Source organism: Amphiura filiformis, chromosome 20 (genome assembly GCF_039555335.1).
Source record: "Amphiura filiformis chromosome 20, Afil_fr2py, whole genome shotgun sequence".
NCBI classification, from domain to species: Eukaryota; Metazoa; Echinodermata; class Ophiuroidea; order Amphilepidida; family Amphiuridae; genus Amphiura; species Amphiura filiformis.
The window spans coordinates 49,520,815-49,544,645 of NC_092647.1; the positions used below are offsets into that span (position 1 = coordinate 49,520,815).

At 35.8% G+C, this 23,831-nt stretch overlaps 1 protein-coding gene across 1 annotated transcript in view; it reads right to left on the bottom strand.

The window, feature by feature from the left end:
* The window catches only part of LOC140141925 (DNA topoisomerase 2-binding protein 1-A-like), a 56,075-nt gene that overhangs the window by 31,091 nt on the left and 1,153 nt on the right, over positions 1-23,831 (bottom strand). Inside the window, exons 2-9 of the mRNA XM_072163807.1 lie at positions 9,231-9,385; positions 6,750-6,889; positions 5,018-5,150; positions 3,883-3,990; positions 3,254-3,327; positions 2,342-2,472; positions 1,241-1,365; positions 636-777 (exon numbers count right to left, since the gene is read on the bottom strand). Of these exons, the coding sequence (XP_072019908.1) occupies positions 636-777; positions 1,241-1,365; positions 2,342-2,472; positions 3,254-3,327; positions 3,883-3,990; positions 5,018-5,150; positions 6,750-6,889; positions 9,231-9,302 (925 nt within the window). The 5' untranslated portion in view covers positions 9,303-9,385. The remainder of the gene's footprint in view (positions 1-635; positions 778-1,240; positions 1,366-2,341; positions 2,473-3,253; positions 3,328-3,882; positions 3,991-5,017; positions 5,151-6,749; positions 6,890-9,230; positions 9,386-23,831) is intronic.

Genomic DNA, 23,831 nt, shown 5'->3' on the forward strand with positions numbered 1-23,831 from the left:
TATGCTGTCAGGTGCATAGAAAGAGGAACTCCAAGTGCAAGTAAAATAATAAATACAAGTTAATTTTAACTGACTGCATCCATGTTACATGGTCCTAAGAGTGGAGAGTACAGTGACATGGAAAGCCCCAATAGATGGTGTCACAACTGTATTATCAGTGTTTCTATCTTGGTTTGAGTGTTGAAAATCAGAGTTTTACTTCCTTCGTATTCCTGTGGTGCAAAGGCACGCTTTTCAAAGGCCGGGGGAAGTGCAATACTTGATTATTTTCATAACAGCTTTGCACCACCCCAGACCTCTGTACTGCAGCCAGTGTTCAATAACAAATCCAATCGATCAGCTTTTTGTAGTCTTGTGGTATCTTTGCTGCTCGACAATCATAGAATGAGGACGACGTTACACATGCCATAAAAAGGCCGGGGAAGTGCAATACTTGTATAGTAACAAAACAGCATAGCACTTTCCCAAACCTTTCTAGGACAGTAAAACTTTCATATTATAAACAAACACAGATCAGCATGTACCACAATGTGAGGTAAGCAGAAATACAAATTCCGCATTTTACACTCGGTGATGTCCCTCTTCGATGACAGTTACCTTATGAGAGTAAACTTTCAACAAACACTGATACTTACAACTGATTCTTGGTGGTCTTGGATTGTCTTTTTCCCCCTTAGGAGTGGACGACCTGTTTTCTGCCTGCTGATTGTTGGTACTCCCAACCTTGTACAATTCTTCATTCTGACAAGAACCCCTGTCTATACTGTCATAGAACCACTGCAAGATATAATTTAGAAATTTCACTTTATTTTGGTTTTCCACATCTTTTTTCCACTCAGCTATAAGTCAATAGTATTCATCATCTTTCCTCTCTCTCTCTCTCTCAAAAAAACCCACCAAAACCTTTCCTCTCTTCAAATCGTGGATACCTTTTCTCCTTTAATCTGATAGCTTGCATCTTCAAAAAAAAAAAAAAAAAAAAAAAAAAAGGTAAAAAAAAAAGAGGTAAAGGTCAAGCCAAAGCCATGCTCACAGGCTTAAGTCCCGATCTCTTTTTCCAGACTCCCCTGTATAACTTGTTGTTGGGTTTGCACTCCTCTTGCATGCTGGTACATATATCCAAAAGAGGTAAAGGAACATGCCTAAGTGCACAACACAATGGCACAGGTGGGGTTTGAGCCTGCAACTTAACCACCACACATCAAGTTGTACAAATCTTCTGTGATCTGAGGGCTCTTACCTTGATAGTAACACATGGTATCTTCCATTTCCTAGCAAACTCATACTTCTGTCCTTTGGGTCCATTGGCATTGACAATGAGATGGGTACATTCCTTGAATTTCAGTTCTCCTGTGTATCGTCCACCTGCATCATATCAAAAGTTGGGTACACAAAGTAGAAATGAGTTTCTATGCATCATTCATCTTGGCTTCACCACATTAAAAGGTCAGCACAAAAGCTTTCACAAAATATACTTAACATTTCACTGATAATTGTTATTTGTTATTAGCCCTAATAACTTTGAAGGCTATAAAAGATCATAGCACAAAGCGACTGCAAGAGTTAGTATTCAAGCACAGATACACATGGCTTGCTATCCCTGGTCTTGTCCTTCACACCCGAGGGATCAGTCAGTGGTTCAAAACTGGACTAAAACCAGCAACTTTTCTCTTGATCTTCTTTCATCCTTCCCCTTTGCCAAAAAGCAGAAAGGGCATTAGGGTTAATCAAGATACACACAGGTCTTCCCATCATGAATTTTAAAATCCCAAGGGAAGAGCAGGTTTTGAATTTTGAAGAACTAAAGCAGTCACTCTCCTGAACCTCAGATCAGGAGAGCATTTTATAGCTTGCCACTTTGATTTTGATGAAGAGAACTAAGCGCGATCACTCTCCCTAAACTTCAGGAGAGCATTTCTATAGCTTGCCTATAACTTCTGCAAATCAAAGCTGTAAAAAGACATACATGTACATTATGCTTGTACACTATAAATGTTTTCAAGGGTTTTTGAAGAGCATATCAGGCTCAATGTAAATTGGATGAAATCTTGTTATAAATATTAAGTTACAGTACTTAGCATTCTATCATTTTCAATTATCTTTTGCAAAATTCCTTCGCAGTTTTTATTTTGGCTCAGTTTATGGCGTAAACATGAAGTCGGATTCTGATTGGCTAATTGAATCACGTCATTATCACATTAGCACCTCATGTGCCGATCCGATCAATCGCATGAATTTACGCGAGCGTACGAGGCAAGATACTGTGAAGGATCTTTGCAAGAGGCTGGAATGTATTAATTACTAGCTTGGAGGTGGAGCATAACCAATTAATTGAACTTACCATACTGATCCGCTAATCGTTTGACATCTTTCCTCTCATCACTATCTAAACCTGTGACACAGATGATACAACCTTTAAAGACTGGACAGGAAAACTCCTTGATCATCTCGGCAGATGTGCCATGAAAATGTCTGCAACAAATGTATTAATGATAACACTTTATATGTGATACAATCAATGAGTCCAATGTCACTAATTGATTTTGGCCGAAATATTGGCAAAGAAAGTCTTAAAATTCTTTTGTTTTATTATGTTTTTCAGCGATTGATAAACTGACCAAACTTCGCAAAGAAAAGTCATATCAACACAGGCTTTCAGTTTCTGAACGTTCTAAATGTCTTCTTTAGAAACATATGTAAATTCATTTTTGAACAGGGTTGACATGCGACTCATTCCTCTTGATCATGCCACATAAGGAGTTCTTGTAGGACCATAACAATGTAGCCCAAGGACTTTTCAAAATAAGCAAGTTTGTCTTGAGAGATGGTGTCACAAAATGGGTCGCAATAACATTTTCCACAAAATGAACATTTTTGAATGTCCAGAATTATGAAAATGTGTCTTTTGTTAATCAAAACAACGAAATAAATGAACTTATGCAGGCAATCAATCTTTGGTATTACTTTGTGTGAAATGCAGAAATATCAAAGGGGCACTATGTATTCCACAGCCCCATCCCCTCCAAAAGTTGAGATTTTTATACCATCTTTTTGTATTTGTATTTTCCTGTAGCCTATGGGTGCGGTAATAAATGCAATTATCCTCAACTCACAATCCAATTCAAATGAATTTTGGATACAAACTTTTTTCATGGATATCTATCGAACCATACCCTAAAAAGTGGATAATAAAATCCCAAAATACTGATTTAAGATGCCAATTCTAGCCACATCGTTGTGGATCCCAACCCACCTTCCTTGGCTCCTTATCCAGCATTCATCTACCCAATTTGGAAGCATAATGGGCTTCTTCAAGTCGGCAGCAACCTAAAAATACAAAACAAAACAAAAACACAGAGTTAGAATTGTGATGCAGCAAGAATTGTTTTACGAATATTAAAATGTGAGCTAGAATTTTGATACAGTGAGAATTGTTTGCAAAAATCAAAACAAATGGATAGAATTTTGATACAGTGAGAATTTGCAAAAATCAAACCACATCATGGTTAGAATTTTGATGTAGTTAGAATTTTTTGCAAAAATCAAGTGGTTAGAATTTTGATGCAGTGAGAATTGTTTGCAAAAATCAAAACACACTCACATGCTTCAAATGTTGATGCAGTGAGAATTCTTTGCAAAAATGAAGACACAGGCTTAGAATGTTGATGCAGTGAGAATACTTCGCAAAAATGAAAACACATGCCAAACAAATTTGCAGGAATCGCCCACTCAAGTTTGGTACTGACATGGGCTTGTATTTCGCTGGTCGCAGTATAATAGTTTAAGGTCGGTTTGTTTACAAGAGCGTACAAGGTCGGTTTGTTTGCACGCTGGCCTAGTCTTTATCCCGTTACAAATGAGTAAAAAAAAGCGGAAACGTACAAAGTACTTCTTAGAGCCGACCTCCCCAGCAATGAGATGTGTGACCGTTTCAGTGAAGCTTCTTGACACCCGACCACCCATCCATTCCACCAATCTGTGAAGTTGCTCCTGTAAAAAGAAAACAATAATTGAAATGAAATGCTAAGTTTTAAGAATATAAGGCTATCAATTCAGTTTCCCGATGCCTCATACACCGGATAATTTGCCTTGATTCTAATAATTTGAGATGTGAGACCAGTGAACACTGCACAGTCATGAGAATTAGGGCTTCAAACGCCCTAAACATGCTGAAAAAATAAAGTAAAAATGCTTTAATTTGGCCAACAAATTAGCCTGAAACCTGAATATTCTCAAGCCCAAGCGTATCAAATTCTGAACCCATCATCAGATCAGTAAATTACGTAGCCCGTAAAACGTATAATGTATCAGAAGAGCAGTATGCAGGCTTTTATGGTTCATTAAAATAAAATTAAAAATTTTCTGCACACACAGACATTGGAGCTTGTTTTATAGTCCCCTTTTGTATGGCGGGAACAACAGAAGTGTGCCACAAGCATCAAGGTGTTTTCTGCAACTAGATCCTTGTACTATCATCAGATACCATTGTTCATCACAGGCGCAAGTGTTCCTAGTCCTTCTGCAGGGAACATGGAGAGATATTTTTCCATTTTTTTTTGTCTCCCTATTTTCATTCTATGCGCTCAAAATAATCCTCTTGAAATTCCGTTGTTTCCTATTCAATTTTGTTGCGTTTATTGAGCCATGTCTCTGAATAGGCCCCGGTGACGAGAGCTACACCTGGTATGTGGTGGATCCACTGTGGATGATCGCAAATGGTTTATAACAATACGATCAAGCAAAACCAGTCGTTTTGTAGAACAAAATCATATGCATTTTGTAAACTCATTAAATTGACCAATTTCAGAGAATATTTTGGATTATTTGTTACAAATTCCTTCACAATTTTACTTGTATGGCAATTTTTGTATTGATCAGTCAGAACAATTACATACTGGAGTACATTTTCATGCTTTTAATGGCTTTATTTTAATTTTTAAATGTTAGCGACGAACGACTTATTCAGTTTGATCATAATTACATGAAGTTTTAAATAGAGAAGATGTGGTTTGTTTACCCTGTCATCTTTTTCAATGCTTGAACAGCTGATTTCCACTCCTTGAAGACAGATATTGTAGATGGGATGGCTGGTCTTTGGAATGGGTACATCCTCTTGAAGGCAAGAAAGAACACACTGGGGACCAATGATTCTATGATAAAAAACAATGTTACAATTCATTTTACATAGGATCTACAGTAACTTGTATTTTTGCATTAAAAAAAAAATTAATATCATTTGAGAGCTTTATCCTAAATAAATGAAAATTAGCAAACGCAAGGGAATTAAACAAATACCAATCCAAAGCTTATGTTATTTAAAAATTAGAAAAATAGTTCAGCGTACTTGTGAGTTCAAAGTTTCCACAGTGTCAAACTTGCAATGGTGCAAATACCAGTTAATTGCACAATGGCCTTTGTTGTCAAAACCAGCGAACCGAAGAAAAAATAATTAGGCTCACCATAATAATGAAATTATGGATTTAGGCCCAATATATTACGAGAATTGTGGTACCGGTTGCCAGACAAGACCATTATTAACTAAAGATTTGGGGGGTGCACATCTTGGGGGGCACACATTGAAGTTTTTTTTGCTCAATTACCAGGGGAAAGGCACTACATTGAAATCTTTACTCATGCATAGCTGCTGTTTTTTGAATGGAAAATATGACACAACATCCAATGGGGGAGTAACACAAAATATATTTAAAAAACAAAGTTTAAATTTGTAAATATATTTTGTCACAATGAAAACGTTAAAGAAACACGACGAGAACGTCAGGGAAATTGACAAAGATGTAAAGAATAAGATATCCTGAAAATACAATTTTTTGTTAGGATGTTAAACTTTTTTTATCGACAAAGCCTTGTCGATACCGACACTACACTGTTGTATCCTTTTGGATCCATCCTTTGGTTCCCTGCTGGTCAGTTGGAACAGATTTTCCCTGTTTTTATATTTTTATAATGGGCAATAATAAATGGAACCAAAATGGGGGCAACTTGCATGCAATATGCCAATTGGGTAAATAAGATGGCAACCCTTAATTCATACTCTAGTTACTCACAGAATATGTTCCCCCCGGCTGCACGCATGAACAAATACTGAATAGTTGTAACCTCTGTTTGACCCCAAACATTCAATTTACTCAAGTGTGCAGGTACCTAATGTGAACTGAGAAAGAGTCACTGCTCGCCAAAATGACAGATTTAAGCTATGTCCTGCTACATAATTTTTAGTAGACATAGAATATTTGATGCAACATGTCTTTGTTATATAATCTATTACCATTCTATTGCCAGTAATAACTTGTATCGATTTAACATCATCAAACATTCGCTAGAAAATAAAAATGAATGGAAATAGATTGAATAACGATAACTTGTTGAACAAATATTTTACATCAAATATTCAGAGTATGTTTAGCCCTTAACACTACAATGCCATAGTTTATTTTTTAAAGCTTTTTTTTTGTAAACGGTGCCAGAGATAAAAATACTAGTTTGCGTCTAACCTCATATGTCAATAGCGCTTCGATCTTTTTGTATGTAAATTTTTTCGCCATTTTCTGTGATTCCTTTTTTCCAACAAAAGCACCAGATGAATCCACCTTTTAACGGTCGTAGGGAGTTTGATTGACAGCGACGTCAGAAGCAAACAATTCGTTTTAATTCAGTCTCGGATATAAAAGCATGGGTTTTGTCAGTGTGTGTGTGAAATGATGCATAGGAAGAACAAAGTTTTAACAAACCTGCATTTCAGCCGCAGAAGATGATCAAAAGCAGTGCCTTCAAATGGGTCACATACATAGAGGGAAGAATCTTTCTGATTTATTGCTTGCACAACATCCTCCGATATCTTTTCTGTGGCTAGGCCAGCGTTTTGAACAGCCTATACGGTCAAAGAAAAGAGGAAATTTGCATGATAGTGAATTCTTGACATAAAACCAAAATACGGTTTAGAATCAAATATATTGTACAGCATGATGATGACATACAGTACTGTTGGCTTACTAATTATTTTGATGGCTACTTAGTACTTAGTTGTTTTATCAGGCATGAAAACTGGTCTTGAGAAAAAACACTGAAAACCGTGTTTTTTTTAACATTTTCTGTGAATTTTATTCAAAAATAGTCTGAAAAACACTGTAAACTATAAAAAAACTAGAATTACGTGGTTTGTAATTAAGGTGGCCCCCATACTAAGGTGTGTAAATAAACAAAGGTTTGTAAATACAAATAATATGCAATATATGCAAATAAGCTCAATAAAATTCAGATCTATGGAAATAACATGACACAAAACTATACAGCACATCAGGCCAGCATATCCAATACCCATACCATGTTTGAAGTTGATCAGTCTGCGATTAAGCTGCAGAGTGGATTAATGAAAATGTAGCTAAAATATGCAAATCAGCTCATTAATATTCTTGTATGTAAATAACACGACACAAAACTATACAGCACATCAGGCCACCATATCCAATCACTGTACCAAGTTTGATATAATATTGGATGGCTGAGCATGATACCATAACATATCGGATGACGGGATGAGTCATAAAAATATCGGACGAGCCAACGGCGAGTTTGATATTTGTATGACAAATCCGATATGTTATGGTATCATGCGAAATAAGCTATCCAATATTATCATTATTAGGGTTTCTTAACTCCTAATAACCCTGAAAACATAATAATGAAGTTGATCGGTTATTGCATTTAAGCTGCAGAGTGGATTAATGAAAATGAAATCAGCTAAAACGCTCAAAATTTTGATGTCTGTTTAATGTAATGGAAAATACTTCTGCCCAGGCAATTATAATATAATTAAATATTTAATTTATTGCCTTTAGAAAGAAAAGACTCCACCTCAGAGAACATCAACAGAATATCCAATGGAGATCAAGGGTAAAAAGTAGACTTTTTTTGCCAAATATCCAATATTAAAAAACACCCAAAACTGAAAAAAATAAATAAAGATGTTATAGGCCAACTAATGTACTGCTAAACTAGAGCGGTTCTCGACTTATGCTGGTTCTCGACGCGTAAAGCGCCGGCCACAATGCCTCCACCTTGACGCCAGTATCATTTTAACTGGTGCAATTTCACTAGGAACTGGCCATCTCTAGATGACAGTGTAGGTTTTAGAAAAAGTGTAACGAATGAAAGATCCTTGGGCGCTTGACCCATTTTGTCTTCATCAAAATGGTTTGATTTTGATTTTTACCTGAAGCAAGGAAGTATTTTGACTATTATCCGAGTGGAATGTAAGGCCAAAAATGACCTTCCAAAAATGTAACTTTATATGTTGACTGTACCCACAAAGTTTCATGCCCATACAACAGTTTTAAGTTATTTGACCTCAGATGACCCCTGGGTGACCCCAAAATGACCGTCCAAAAATTTGACTCAAAATGTTGATTGTATCCACCCAGTTCCATGCCCATACAACAGTTTTAAGTTATTTAACCTCAGATGACCCCTGGGTGACCCCTGATGACCCAAAAAAGCCTGTCCAAAAATTTGTCTCTAAATGTTGACTGTACCCACCAAGTTTCATGCCCATATGACAGTTTTAAGTTATTTGACCTCAGATGACCCCTGAGTGACCCCGGATGACCCCAAAAGACTGTCCAAAAATTTGACTCTAAATGTTGACTGTACCCACCAAGTTTCATGCCCATACGACAGTTTTAAGTTATTTGACCTCAGATGACCCCTGGGTGACCCCGGATGACCCTCAAAAAATTTGGTTCTAAATGTTTACAGTACCCACCAAGGTTCATGCCCATACAACGTTTTTTGCTAATTTGACCTCAGATGACCTTGGGTGACCTTGACCCACTAACCAAACCTACTGGAATTTGAAGACCGCCAATGACCATCCCTCCACCAAATTGCATCACTGTACATCCTATCAGTTCCGAGATATTGCACCCGCAAGCTCGGACGGACGGACAGATGGACGGACAACCAGGAAACATAATACCTCCGGTGGAGGCATAAAAACTTATTTTGAAAGGTTTTAAGCTAAAAAAGCTAGGTAAACTTGTATTTAAATTACTTTTGCTTTTATTGAAAGCACACTAATTCCCTGGCTGAATAGAAGCAACAGTAATTAAAACGTACAACTTGATCCAGCTTTGAAATACGGTACTTTCATAAATTGGTTCAGCCCCATTTGAGATTCAGAATAACTCTAGGCTCAATTAAGAAGCGTGACATACCTTACATGCCTCATGAATAGCTTCCTGATTAGAGTTATCAACCAGAACAAACCGCACTACAAAGCCACTCATCGTGTCTGGGATCACCAAGCTGTCCAATCCTCTTCCAACAAATCATTACGGTACATCTTCACACCAATATTTCAAAATCTTACCTACATTGCAGTTAAAAGAAAAGAATGTTTTGTTAGTTGCAGTTTTAGCTGTTTAGTGCACTTCCACTGACTACTATTCAGAAAAATAAACAAGATATACAATGTATATGATTTCTTTGTTCCTTTGTAAGGCCAAGTCAAATAAATAATATCGTTTGGACTTTCTCCAAAATTTGGCGAGGGAGGCCCTTAATATTTGTTACATCATAATTCATTTCTGTGTACAATATTTTTTGCGAAGGCATTATCAACACATCGTAAAAACAGGCTAAGAAGGCCCCTAATATTTGTCATTTCACAAGCCCTACCCCTAGCTTAAAGAAAGTGTTTGCAATGTTTTGCTAAGGCCAAGTAAAATAAATAACATGATTTTCAAATATTTTTGTTATTTTTCATCATGTAGGTACGCTAGGTGAATTCAAATTTGCCATCAAACTGCATCAAATTAAAGCCCTTGAGTAAAGAAAGCCAAAACTGAAAACATTTTTGTCATAGCACTTTCCGTAACAAAGTTACATCTTGTCAAAGATTGACTTTCATCAAAAAGATTCTGCTAGCAAAATTCCCCAAAACAGCATTTAGGGGTGTTTCTAGATCTTAGTCTCATGGCGATAGCAGCTTTTTTAATGGAACTGCTATTTAAAGAGATTTATGTAGGGGTGTGAGTGAGTCCCGTGAATTCGAGTCCCGCCCGAGAAACGTATTACCCGGGCAGGAAATTCCTTGCCCGGGTACCCAAAATTTAAATTTTTTTTTCCAAAGTTTTTTTTTTTTTGGTTTTGTAGTGTCTCTGGACCTAGACCTAAATGCTAGGATCATTCATGGTTGACCGAAAAAAAAAAAAAAAAAAAAAAAATTCAAGATGTTTTGTATTTTTAATATGAAAATTGATAATTTATATTCATGGCATACTCTATTGATGATTTCAAAATGCATTGAGTTTGTTAGAAATCAACATTTTATTCAAAATAATGAAATATTTGGCCAGCAAATTGTTTTGAGTGGAGTAGTGTAACGGGAAACTGGGAATTGACTTTCATTAGCCTAACTGATCATAAATTAAAAACAGAGTGGTTCAATTATGCTGCTATTCAGAATCCATACGTTAACATACGTACAGAAAAAAAACCAATTGTTGGGTGCAAAAATCGTCTGAAACTTAAACAGAAATAATTAAAAAACGGGAAAGCACCTTCCATGAAAATAAAATTGACGGAAATAAATGTTCTCCATTTTGCTGATCCCGCGGATGTTTCATCTGCGTTGGAATAGGCATTGAAGAAAAATCGATCGGGGACTGGTTCAGACCACCTTCCCACGTGGCATTGATGCATTGAGTGTATGGGATAATGGGAATCGATCGTAACAGGTAAATGAGCATGCATTACGGTCGGCGACTTTTGAACTTTGGTAGCAAGTTACAAGCGGTGTTTCAGAGGCTGTTTACGGTCGTCTGTAAGTAAGAACTCGCGCTTGCATTTAAAAAAATCAGTTATTACAAAGGCTACCGATGTTCATTTTCGGTGGCTGGAACACAATCGAAATTGGCGGTGCATTCGGTTGGCAAGCTTTTGTAACACCGGCGGGGACTGTGTCGGTGCCTTAAAGGCGCCGGTGTATATTACGGTGCACCGGTGTACCGCTACTGGTACTGCCTATTGCAAACACCCAAGCTAAGGGATAGGGCTTTGGGGAAATAACAAAAAATATTAGGGGCCTGCCCATGTCTACATTCAACATGTTCAAAATTCAATGACGTGTTGACGAACACTAAATTTTGTTGCAATTGCAATGTTAAACAGAAATGAATGGTAAAAACATAACATCTATAGCCTTTCTCACCAATTTTTGAAAAAGTCCGGACGATTAAACATGTAATTTTTTTACTTGGCCTACTGTAAACGTGGAAATTTTTGCACTACCGTACATTAAGTTTTGCGCTTTTTGCACACAGGTCACAGCAATTCAATTGAACTAGCGTGAATTTAATTTTATAAACATCTGAACACTAGGCCTGGCATTTTCGGGTAATTTTGTACCCGGCGCATTTTTCGGGCGGGTAACCGGGTACCCGAATTGCAAGCAAAAAAAAAGTAGTGTCCCTGGACCTAGACCTAAATGCTAAGATCATTCATGGTTGACCTAAAATAACAAAAAAAAAAATTTCAAGATATTTTGTATTTTTAATATGAAAATTGATACTTTGTATTCATGTCATACTCTATTAATGATCTCAAAATGCATTCAAATTCAATGCATTTTGAAATCATTAAATAGACTTTACAAATGATCAATTTTCATATTAAAAATACAAAATGTCTTGAATTTAAAAAAATTTTTTTTTTAGGTCAACCATGAACGATCCTAGCATTTAGGTCTAGGTCTAGGACACTACAAAACCGAAAAAAAAAAACTTAAAAAAAAAAAAAAAAAAAATTTATTTTTTTTTTTATTTTTTTGATTTGGTACCGGGTAGGGTATTTCCTACCCGGTAATGTAATCTCGGCGGTACCGCTACCCCGCCTGAAAATGCCAGCCTTACTGAATACACTATTTTTAGGCATGTAATTATAAGGAGGAAGCTCAAAATTGCAAAAATAAAAACAGATGAAAGACTCAAAGAGCTTTAAATTTTGAAAATTTTATATGCAAAAATTTACAACCGGGAATATTTGAAAATCTCCAAAAATCAGTACAACCGGCCAAGTACTATAAATAAATCAGTATTGTACCGTACTATTCCCTGACATGCTGACCTTCCGACTCCAGGAGGAGTGTTGGCCAGTATTAAATCAAGATCAAGAAGATCAGGTATGCATGCATTGTGCATGTTGTAGGTAACCCAGGCAAACCTTAGTTAACACATTTGCTAGTCAGCCAAATTCGCCGACAATGTCAATGCATATTTACATAGAAATTTAAAACAACTGGCCGAAGAAGGAAACGTACATACATATTAAAATGTTTTCTATACTTCACTTGACCCAAATATATGATTTTTATGGTGATAAGTCACTCGCACATGGAATTTTAGAGGATTTGGATAGCAGTTCCATTAAAAAAGCTGCTATCATAATGAGACTAAGATCTAGAAACACCCCGAAATGCCGTTTTGGGGAATTTTGCTAGCTGAAACTTTTTGATGAAAGTCAATCTTTGACAAGATGTAACTTTGCTACGGAAAGTGCTATGAAAAAATGGTTTTCAGTTTTGGCTTTGTTTACTCAAGGGCTTTGATTTGATATATAAAATGATGCAGTTTGATGGCAAATTTGAATTCACCTAGCATACCTACATGTTGTGATTGTGGTATCACATGCATACCAGAATGGCATGATGGTATTGTCACTGCACTGTCTTGGATCTTGGATTGGTAGACCTCCTAAATACTCCTGGGGAGTTTAAACTGGAGGTGTGATGAGAGCGGGCTAGTTTTTGAGGCGTGGTCGAACACAGTCACTTGTCAGGGAATTCTTGAAGGTAGCTATGGAAGGTTGGTTGATTGTTGTAGGTGGGAGAGAGTTCCATTCCTTGACGGTTCTTTGAAAAAATGAGTTTGAATATGCGTCGGTCCTGGTCTGGTTTATTTGAAATTGGTTGCTGAGTGTGGCCTCTTCTGGAGCGGTTTATTTTAGGGGTGATGTAGTTAGTGTGGTCGATGTCCATCTGTCCGTTGAGGATTTTGTACAAAGCAGGTCAGTCTTCCTTTTACGGCGCCTGTCTTGAAGAAGCGGCCAGTTTAAGGAATTCTTTAGAGCTGTGACACTGGTGTCCTTGCCATAGGTGTTTGTAACGGAAACAGGACACCTCGCCCACACGCAACTTCGCCTACAGGGCATCTCGCCTACGTGCCATCTCGCCCCCTATGCAATGCAATGCATTGCAATGGCGGTTGTGGATGTATCATGACGATCGATGTGACCGGAAGGGTCGTGTGTTCCTGTGTTGGTAGCAGACTATACGATCAAGGATTCGTTCCAATGAATGCAAGGGAATATTCAACAAATTTGTGTGTGTGTGTGTGTGTGTGTTTGTTATAAATTGAGGCCCCTACCGTCCCGTCCCGGTGTAGATTATGTTCGGTTTTTAACACACCGTACTGATGTGATTATAACAATATTTTTAAATATTTTAATATGTGTATGCATTTTTCAACATGCATTTTAATAATTTGATAACTTCGTGTTAAAGTGTGTGAATTTTTATGAAGATAATTATAAAGAAAAATATGGCAGTCTTAATTTTCTTAATACCATTGATTGTTAAAACTTTCAGCCTACTTTTAATAACTTGATAACGTGATAAAGCGTTTAAAAAAATTTTTGGCCATTTTCAGCGAGCAGGGCCCCCGGCAGGGCCTGTGCTGTGCGTTTAGCCCTTTTTACACCGCGGTATTTGCTGCGACGATTGCTTGACAAGTCCCCTGCGTGACTGCCAGCCAAACCACGGAATGGCCCGGAAATGGAATATAACTGGCTACGTTGCGTGCTACGGTGACAGTGCCATTGATCTACCCATGTCATACCCGGCGATTTGGCGGAAGTCTTTACTTGCCAGCGTGTTGGAGGACGGGTAGTGTGCGCAACAAAACATTTGTAATTGCGGGCCGTGTTAAAACATGTTTTGTGCTTGTAAGTCCGTACCATGCACATGAAGACGAAGGAAAGCCATTGAATTATGATACAAAATCATAAGGGTAATGAAAGTTGATTCCAAGTTTCCCATCATCGTCATCACTTTTTTACATTATATTAGCTTATATTTTCACGAACAACAATTAATTTAATATGTCCGAAATTTAGGCCTTATAAATGTATTTTTATGTTAAATCCTTAGGCCTATGTATTTTATTTTTACAGGTATGTTTTCATGAACAAAAGAATCAATTAGGCCCTATTAGGCCTATATGTGTTATTTTATTTTACAAATTATGTTTACTTACTTCATATAAGTTCATACTTTTTAGTGTTAAATTAATTATGGCCAGTATGGCCTAATAATTTATATAATATGGCCAAAAAAGCGCTTGCGAGTTTGTGTATTTTTATTTAATTAACCGAATCATTCATTTTACCGGCTCAAACTCACTTAAAATAAAGTTTGAGATGTTCAAAACTTTTGAAACTTGCAGTCCTATAAAAGATATTAAATCAGAGAAGATCTTCTTTGACATAGCCTAATGAAACAATTAAGGGAAAAAAATATTTGCCAATTTTTTCAAAGACAAATGCGCACAACTAGCAAAACAAACGCCAGCAGCATGCAGCTTTGAGATATTTTGTGGGTGCTGTGCAGTGACTTATGCCCCATTTTGCACCGCGTGTTAGCTACCACTAACACGAAAACGCCGGGTGTGATTATGTTCAATCAATGGTACCGTGATCCACGCACGCAAAAATGCCAGAATACACCGATGTACCTTCCTTGACAAGGCCGGGCCCCGCGCGCGGCTGCATGGCATACACACTGATGTACGATCGATTGCTTGACAAGTCCCGGGTCAAGTATGCTCTCAGTTTGATTAAGATCCCCGAGAATTATACGGGCCATGTTTTGTGCTTGCGACGTAGGCCTATCGGAGGCACGCGAAGAAGAAAAAGTTGCAAATGTTTGCAAAACTGGTTAATACTAAATACGATTTAGGTAAAATTTTAATTTGGGGTTATTCTTTGTCAAATATTATTAGTATTAACGTGCTCCCTTATAGGCCTACACATCCAAAGACCCATCATTTTCTTATTGTTTTCACGCAAAAGACCAGCTCCCATGACCATTTTGTGGAAAAGTCCTAGGTTTTAGAATAATGGCCCAGAAAGAACTCTTTTCTTTGTTCTTTTCTTTTTTTTTTTTTGGGGGGGTCTTCCCTCGAAAGGCCTCATTTGTTAGCAACTGCCCTCGAAAGACCTCTTTTTTGGATCCTACTCCTATTTATTGCACAATTTTTCCCCGAAATACCTTATGAGCGAAAATGGAAAATGTTACTTTTATGCCGCAAAACTGAATCTGGAATCTGTGTTTTGTTTTCTATAATTCCTAATTCCTATAATTCTATAATGACTTTGGTTTGTTTATTTGTTCTCTCTACGTCTGGGCACTCACCCCTACACACCCCACCTAACACTCCATACACACCCCTTCACGAACACATCTCGAAGAATCAAGCGCGAAATGTTACTTTTATGCGCGCATAAATCAATTTGATTTTTTTTTTTTTGACGGTGGTGTTTGTTAGAAATCAGTAAAGAAATATGTTGTGCATATGTATAATATACAAGAAGGTATACACATGATAAATGAAAGAAAGATAATAATTATAATAATAGAAACAAGGAAGGAATTATTTTAGACAAGTGTTAATTGTGTGTATGCCCAGCCTGATCATGCAAACGACATCCGAGTAATCCGAGCTTCCAAATCTGGGTGTGTGATAAGCCTAGATAGGGAAGACCCATTTGTAGACGGTGCGCACATGAACAGGCAAAATTCGGGGCAAAATAATGATTTATATGAGATCAAAGTTTAAAATGAAATCATGTATGGTATTTGATAGACCTAGAAGACGCGGTGTGCGTGTTAATAGGATCTAGGAAAAATAACGAGTTATATGAAGTTTAAAACGAATCATACCTGTATATAAAGCCAAACAACCTACATCTTCCAAATCTGGGGAAAATAACGAGTTACGTGAAGTTTCAAATTAAATCACAGCTCGTATATCAATAAACACATTTATTGCACAAAATGTTTCCATTTATTTGAATTTTTTCCCAGGGTAGCTCCGATGTCTTACAAACATAATGAATTTGATTCAAATGTATACTCAGTGGACATGTTAAAACAATACAATGCCAAAAAATCAGCATGATCAGGGTTGAAACGTATTATGTAAAACGATCGAAGGCCTACACTATATGGTTTTATCTCTTGGCCCGGCTCTTGACAGTTCAGTTTCGCACACTAAATTAATACTAGGAGAAACTTAAGAAATAAGGGGAAGGAATCGACTTTGAGCTTGTCACCAAGAAATTTAAGAAAGAAGGACGCCGGGAAGGCCCGAATAGACTTTGATCATTGGTCATATCAAAAGGCCCTTCCATCATGAGACGACCATCTATATACATGTTGCGTAGAGAAACGAAACACTTGCAGCTGTAAATGCGTAGGTATTTTAGTTTGAGCTTAGTCTTTCACATGTCATTTCAATACACCCATTATAATCATTTTTTTTTTTTTTTTTCCAATTATGATGGTTCAAACTATAAACGAATACCGTATTAGATTGTTAAACCCGGTTTCCTCCTTCAGGCATAAGGCCAAAGTCTTTCTTTCCTTATGTCCTTAATTTTTCTTTATTCAATCCTGTTCTTTCTTGAGGCCTAGGCCTAATTCTATTTTCCCCTTTGATACGTTATTGTATTGTCAATGGTCATGTCATATACATAAATAATTCAAACTTTCTGACTTTGGTTTGAGCTGAGACTAAAATACCTAAAGCCTTACTTGCATTTGAATCAAATAAATATAGGATACATGCTAAATACTTGAAGCCAAAGCAATTAAGTATAACGAGTCAGATCATGCTGACGGTGTTTATGCTACATCATAATGCGCAGGTGCTCCTTTGTTAAAAGGGAAATCCCTGATGAAAGTCCACTAACCGCCCCACCCAAAAAGGAACTTTCACCAGTTCGTCTTCATGGTCTTTCTTACGCCATGTGAGATACTAGTAGTGATCATATATTCTGAGCTAAGCATAGTTTGGTAACTATAAAGAAAAAAAAGGTCCTACTCGTCCGACTGTCAAAAAGCTGAGACGGTTAAATAATAGCATTGCATGAGTACGGCACTCATAGAATACTAGCTTAAACATATAAATCATCATTATCAGTTTGTTTTATAAAGTTTCAACACCCATATAAATTATACGACATGCATGAATAAAGTGCACATGACATAGGTTTACGTATCTTCCAAATCTAGGTTTATCAAACTCCCAGATTTGGAAGTTATATGAAGTGGTCCTTTTTTTATTATTATTCATTTTGCAGAAATTTATATTAAACAGGACAAAACACAAATAACTTGAGAAAAAAAAAAGATAAAAAACAACATACACAACACAAATACAAAAGCATCTCTAACATTATAATATGACTAGTACAATATTACGCAAAAAAAAAATTAAAGAAAAACATAAAAATGGAAAAACAAAAAAATAGGACAAAAAAAACCCAACCCCAAACATGTCAGAAAACAATACCAAATAAACAAATTCAAAAGGAAACAGTACAAAATACAGACAGACATAATATTAATTGATACAGACAAAATAAAACAAACAAACACGCATAATATACAAAAAACAATGCGAAAACATTACAAAATAAAGAAAAGGATAACCAAACCAAAACGAGCCAAAATATAACTAGAAACGTAACAAAAACAAGCAAAAAGCCATAGACCTATCCCAAATAAAGAAATTATTCACCAAACAAAGAAAAGCATAAACAATACACTAATTAAAGGAAAAAACTAAATTGAAAATATATAACCAAAAACCCACTCAGACAAAGCTCTAATAAATCCAAACGAAGAAAAACAAATAAACATTAAACAACATAACAAATTATAGCAAGCACAACAAGAAAGCCAAACACTGTACTAAAAAAACATTACGAAATATAAAAGAAGAATATTACAAATTACCCAATAAAGATTTTAGAAAACATGCAAAAGTCCAAAAGACTATTAAAAAAACGGTACCGTAGGAAACGTAGGCCTATAGTAAATTTTGATGCACTATACTTTCCTTATTTCGAAAACGCAATACTGGGCTACTATTCTAATTGCCGCTATAGCTAAAATTAGGCGAGGGGGAAATACAACTATACTTCTCAACTTCAAATCACCACAGCACCATTATCAAAAACAATCATCACCTGTCGACACCGGGCTATTCTCAAGACTACAACAGGACGTGGTCACTATATTCTTGTCCATTCAATGGGGGCGATTTAATGAATACATCATTGATAGTACGATCTGAATACACACACATCCTGTGCCCATCGATTGTATACATCCACAATGCCATTGCGTTGTATTGCGCTAATTAGGGGCTTAGATGGCACGTGGCGAAAATGGCGTGTAGGCGAAGTGCATTGTGGGCGAAGTGTCCTGTATTCGTTTGTAACATATCTCGCCCCTGCGTTTTGAACCTTTTCGAGATTTTTTGATGTTCTTAGATGTGTAAGGGTCCCAGGCGGCGGTGGCGTAGTCAACATGTGGACGGACAAGTGTATTAAACAGCCTTTCTTTGATGGAGGATGAGGTGTCATAGAAGTTCCTTCTCAGGAAGTTAAGAACACGGAAGGCCTTTGTTTTGGCATGGTCTGTCTGCTTATTCCATCGTAGGTCGCTTTCATGCTTTGGATGGAGATTCCAAGGAATACTGGACACTTCATCCCCTGGACACTGGACACTTCATCCCCTGGACATTTCATCCCCTGGACATTTCATCCCCTCGTGTTAAAAAGCTATCTTTGAGCGTGACAGTGAATCAAGAATGCATATGAATATAATAATTGTTTAGAATCTTGAACTTAGAAGGAACTAATATAAGGAAATTAATAATCTTATATATTTATCCAATGTATGCACCGTGTTCTGTGTGAGCTATCACCAGCTGATCACACGTATAATAATCGATCAATGTTGAATGGCAGCAGGGCCTATTAGACTATTTAGTTAATAATAGTTTATACATTCAATGAATTTACCTAAATTGAACAGTGCATACTCGCATATCTTTTGTTATTTACTGAATAGGCCTATTGTTATCATTATAATATTACTATTATTGTTAATATTATTAGGCTGTTAGGCATATTATTATTATTATCATTATTATTATTATTATTATTATTATTTACTGTGGGTTTTTGTTGTTGATAGCTCAGAATATTTATTATTGTTATGTTAAGTGTATTCTTTTTCCTGTTATTTATATATTTATTATGTATTGTTTAATTAATTAATTTTATTTATTTATTTATTTATTTATTCATTTTATTATTATTTACTTAAAGTTGTTCATCTAACAAAATTAGTACATTTTTAATACTATTTAATATCTGTTTATTGTATATTGCTAAATATGTCTGCATATATATGGAAGGATCATGGCAATGTTTTTGTATTGTCCACTTGATGAGGTGATTAGCGCAATGTCATGTTATACAATAGGAACAATAGCTGAACGGTTACAGGAAGTTGAATTCTTTCAATCATTGACTGGTGTGCTATTAATCAATGGAATCTATATAACTATATAATCATTCGGGAATCTGTAATATAACCATTAACCATAGTCTTATCACTGATAAGGTGTGATTAAAAGGTTCTAAAAGTAGTTTACAAGGATAGTTAGAACTTACACTTGTAGGAGAATTAAATTAATACTAAACGGTAAAGACTAAGGAGTACTATCCGCAAAATACTGGAATTCCATCAGTTCAACTGATAATAAATATCTGCATTATATTTGTTCTTTTTCTCCTGTTTTTGCCCATTTATTTTTCTTACTTTCCTCCAAAGATCCCCTTCACCACCTCCAAAGATCCAATTTGTTCTTGTTTTCACCCAAAAAGACATTTTTTGCTCCCAAGACCATTTTGTGGGGACACTCTATGGGCTATTTCATTATAAATGACAACATTGAGTCCCAAAAGGGGTCAAAATTCAAACTCATTTATTTCATGCAAATTCATTATCATTTCAAAGTTCAGATGGTGTGTCAATAATTCTCAAAATATTAGAGCGTCAAACCCTCAGGAACCATTAAAAAAATTAAATTGAATTTTTGCTGTGTAAAACATAGCTGCCGTCTGGAGGGACATTTTTTTAAACAATTTAATACACAACTTTGAAAGAGTATATGTAACCAACATTGGGTTCATACTTATTCATATTTAGTCTGTAATAATTGTTGTATGTTCCTTTACACTTCAGTGTCTTAAATATGCCAGTTTCAATATAAAACAATTAGTAAATTGATACTAATCCAGATAAATGGTGCAAAATTACTACATATTTTAAGGATAAACTTTATCTTCACATGAAAAATTCATGAAATAGTCATTTTGTCCTGCCCAATAGCTACACTGATGCATAAGTGAGTATTCTAAGTCAATCTGTTGTACTAGTCATGGAAAACCTAAAATAAAAGACCCTCCTGTGTCATTTGTTCTGGATAGGACACATTTTTAACACATAATAAAGCATACTTTAACTTTAGAAATAGCTGCATCAATATTATTGCATCAATATTATTGCATAAAAGATCCCCAGCATTTAAAATCCACTACAAACAGGGTTAATATTCTGGTTAAATTAGGAATATTGCAATTTTTAGCTAACCAAGTTCAATGCAGAATAATATCATATGTGTTCTCAACAACTGGACAATAATTTGAACACTAAAGTGGTTTGTAAGCATAATTTGCAATAAAATGCAAAAATTTCTTGTGGGTTTGGCTCTTTGAAATTTTTATTTTTTTTTTGTTTACCAATTCATGGAAATGACATAATTGTGCTGGAGAGGACATTTGTTAAATTGCAAACAGAATCGTGGATACAGGCTTGCAAAAATGCAACAAATACCAAATCATGTGCCACCTTGGTAGAAGGAAGACCACTCTTCCTCTACAAATTTCACATTCTATGATATAATCCTTCTTATTTCAACAATTAGTAATTAACTTCAGTTCTGGAGAGGACAAATTTTAACGCAGCGAACTGTGGTATCAAGAACAAGTGGTCTACTGTATGTAAAATAAATGAATTCCTCAATCAGTGCCCTGTCCCATCAATTGGTAATATAACACAGATTATACAGGTAGGGTAAGGGTTTATATTTCCTCTTTAATGTTAACAAAAATGGAGGCATGAATTGGAGAGGACACTCATTTTTTATTTAACGCAAAAATGCCAATTTTGCAAGAATCTCTGAATTTTAACATTTTTGCACCAATTTTCACCATTCAACTTGCATGATGTTCCACACATATCATATTTTCATTGCAACAAGCACATTGCCATAGAATGTACCTAATTTTTCAAAGAATTAATTCAGAATACATGGGCAAAATGAAATGGGACTCCAAAATTGGGTTAAAATGTACCTTTTGGCAATTTTTTTATACAAAAAATAGACAGAATTCTGTAAAAATGCTCATGTAGCTTGTAGTTTGTGGCATACTTAGAATTAAGTTAATAACACTGCATTATCACCCTAATTATATCAACCAGATATGATAAAAGCCATTTATGTGAACGTGTCATTTATAATGAAATAGCCCCTAGATACTGTTATAAGGTCAACCAAGTTTTAGAATATGGCTCAAAAAACTGCAGAAAGAACTGATTTTGGGGGTTTTCCGCACATGCATGTCATTTTACTATTAGAGTGCCCCCTCCCCGGAAACTTTAAAGTTTGAACTACGGTACATGATTCCCGACAGAGTTTACACAGATTACACTCTGCATCTGTATGGATTACAATCCATGGCCCTTAAAGACCGGGTTATAAAAAATCGCACGACCGCAAATATTTAAATTTGATTTCTCTAAATTAAATTTTCTAGATTAATTTTCTAAAAAATGATCAAGGAGAATGAGTCGCATGTCGACCCTGGTCGAAAATGAGTTTTACATATGTTTCTAAAGAGGACATTTAGAGCTTTCAGAAACTGAAAACCCCATGTTGATATGACTTTTCTTTGTGAAGTTACGTCAATTTATCAATTGCTGAAAACAATATAAAACAAAAGAATTTTAACACTTTCTTTGCCAATATCTTAAAATCAATATTAGCGACATCCGACTCATTTCCCTTGATCGTGTCACAAAGTAAGACAAACTCAGTTTCACCCCATACAAACTTGCTCAAAAATATTAATCAACATAATTTGTCAGTCGAGTATACATGTAAGTCCTATTTGTTCACCTGAAGATCATGTGGTTACTTATTTTGTTAATTAAATTAATTAATTTGTTTGTTTGTTTATTTATTTTTAGGAACTATTGCATTTGTTTGTTTGTTTGTTTGTTTATTTATTTATTTTAGGAACTGTTGCATTAATCCAACAATTCAAACAACATATATATTCCGGTCTGAAACTATCAGACAATATTTTAAAAACATTATTAACATCAACAATTTGCAACAAACCCAAATTATGAAAAAATCACCACAGGGTAGTTTTATATTTCTCCATTTACGATCCTGCCCAAAAGTGTCTCCTTTTGATATACCACGTCACAACTAGATGTGTTTTAATGGGGCTCAACTTTGTCATTACTGTGGTTTGATGGTTTCCTCATTTTTGACAAATGTTTCATTTCGAAAATACCTAAAGGATTTGATCCGATTTGTGCATGATGATGGATGCATCATAATATTTTGGGTCGTGCTTGTACACGCCGTGCACTTGAAGTCAAGTTGTCATTAACCCATTTTTTTTAATTTCATGATAAATTTATGTGAGACCTTATATACTTTGGGGACGAATATACGTTCTTGCTGATAAAACGTGAAATAAAAAATAGTATAGGCCTACCATTCCTTTTTGTACAATTTTTTATAACCATGAGTTTTAAGTTCAGTCAACTTTCAATCAATCAACCCAGAACACCCTCCCGGGTCCGTGGATAACGACTGGTAATGTAGTCTAAGCTATTTTCTATTTTCACCCCCCCCCCGTGCCAATGTATAATGTCATGTAGTTAGTGATATTTTTAATTAACCCCAAAACAACCTCTTTTTTTCGTAGGCCTACATCATGCATTTTTGTAGTTGATTTTCAAAAAAAAAAAATAAATAAATAGATAAATAGATAACGACTGGTAATGTAGACTAACCTATTTTCAGCCACTGCCCCACTCCCCAGAGCCATGAAACGACATGTGGTTATGTTATTTTAATAAACCCAAGTGAACCTGCATGAAAAGAGAAACTTGGCCCCCGCTTGGCACTTTTGTCGCCTTAAGCCACTTGTGAGAATTGATATGGGAATATTCTAAGGATGATCATGGGATTAAGCCCTTATATCAGTTATCTCCCTGTGCGTGTATCGACTTTAATTTGTTTCCCATTGTCATTCTTGGATGCACACTGACCACAGTATGTTTGCTTTTTTATTTGAATTAGTTGTTTGGAGGTTTTGTTTTGAAGGACCATTGACTATGACAGAATATCCAATTCAACAATTTTGAAGTCGGCTTTTCAAAAATCACCCAATAGGCCTATTTAATGGATTTCGCGGGTGAGATTTTCAAAGTAGCCAAAATGTCACAAAATCGCGGGAGCACTTTGTTTGTCGCGGGACGGAAGTCAAAAGTCGCCCAATTGGGCGACTAAAACTAACAATATAGTTATATGTATATA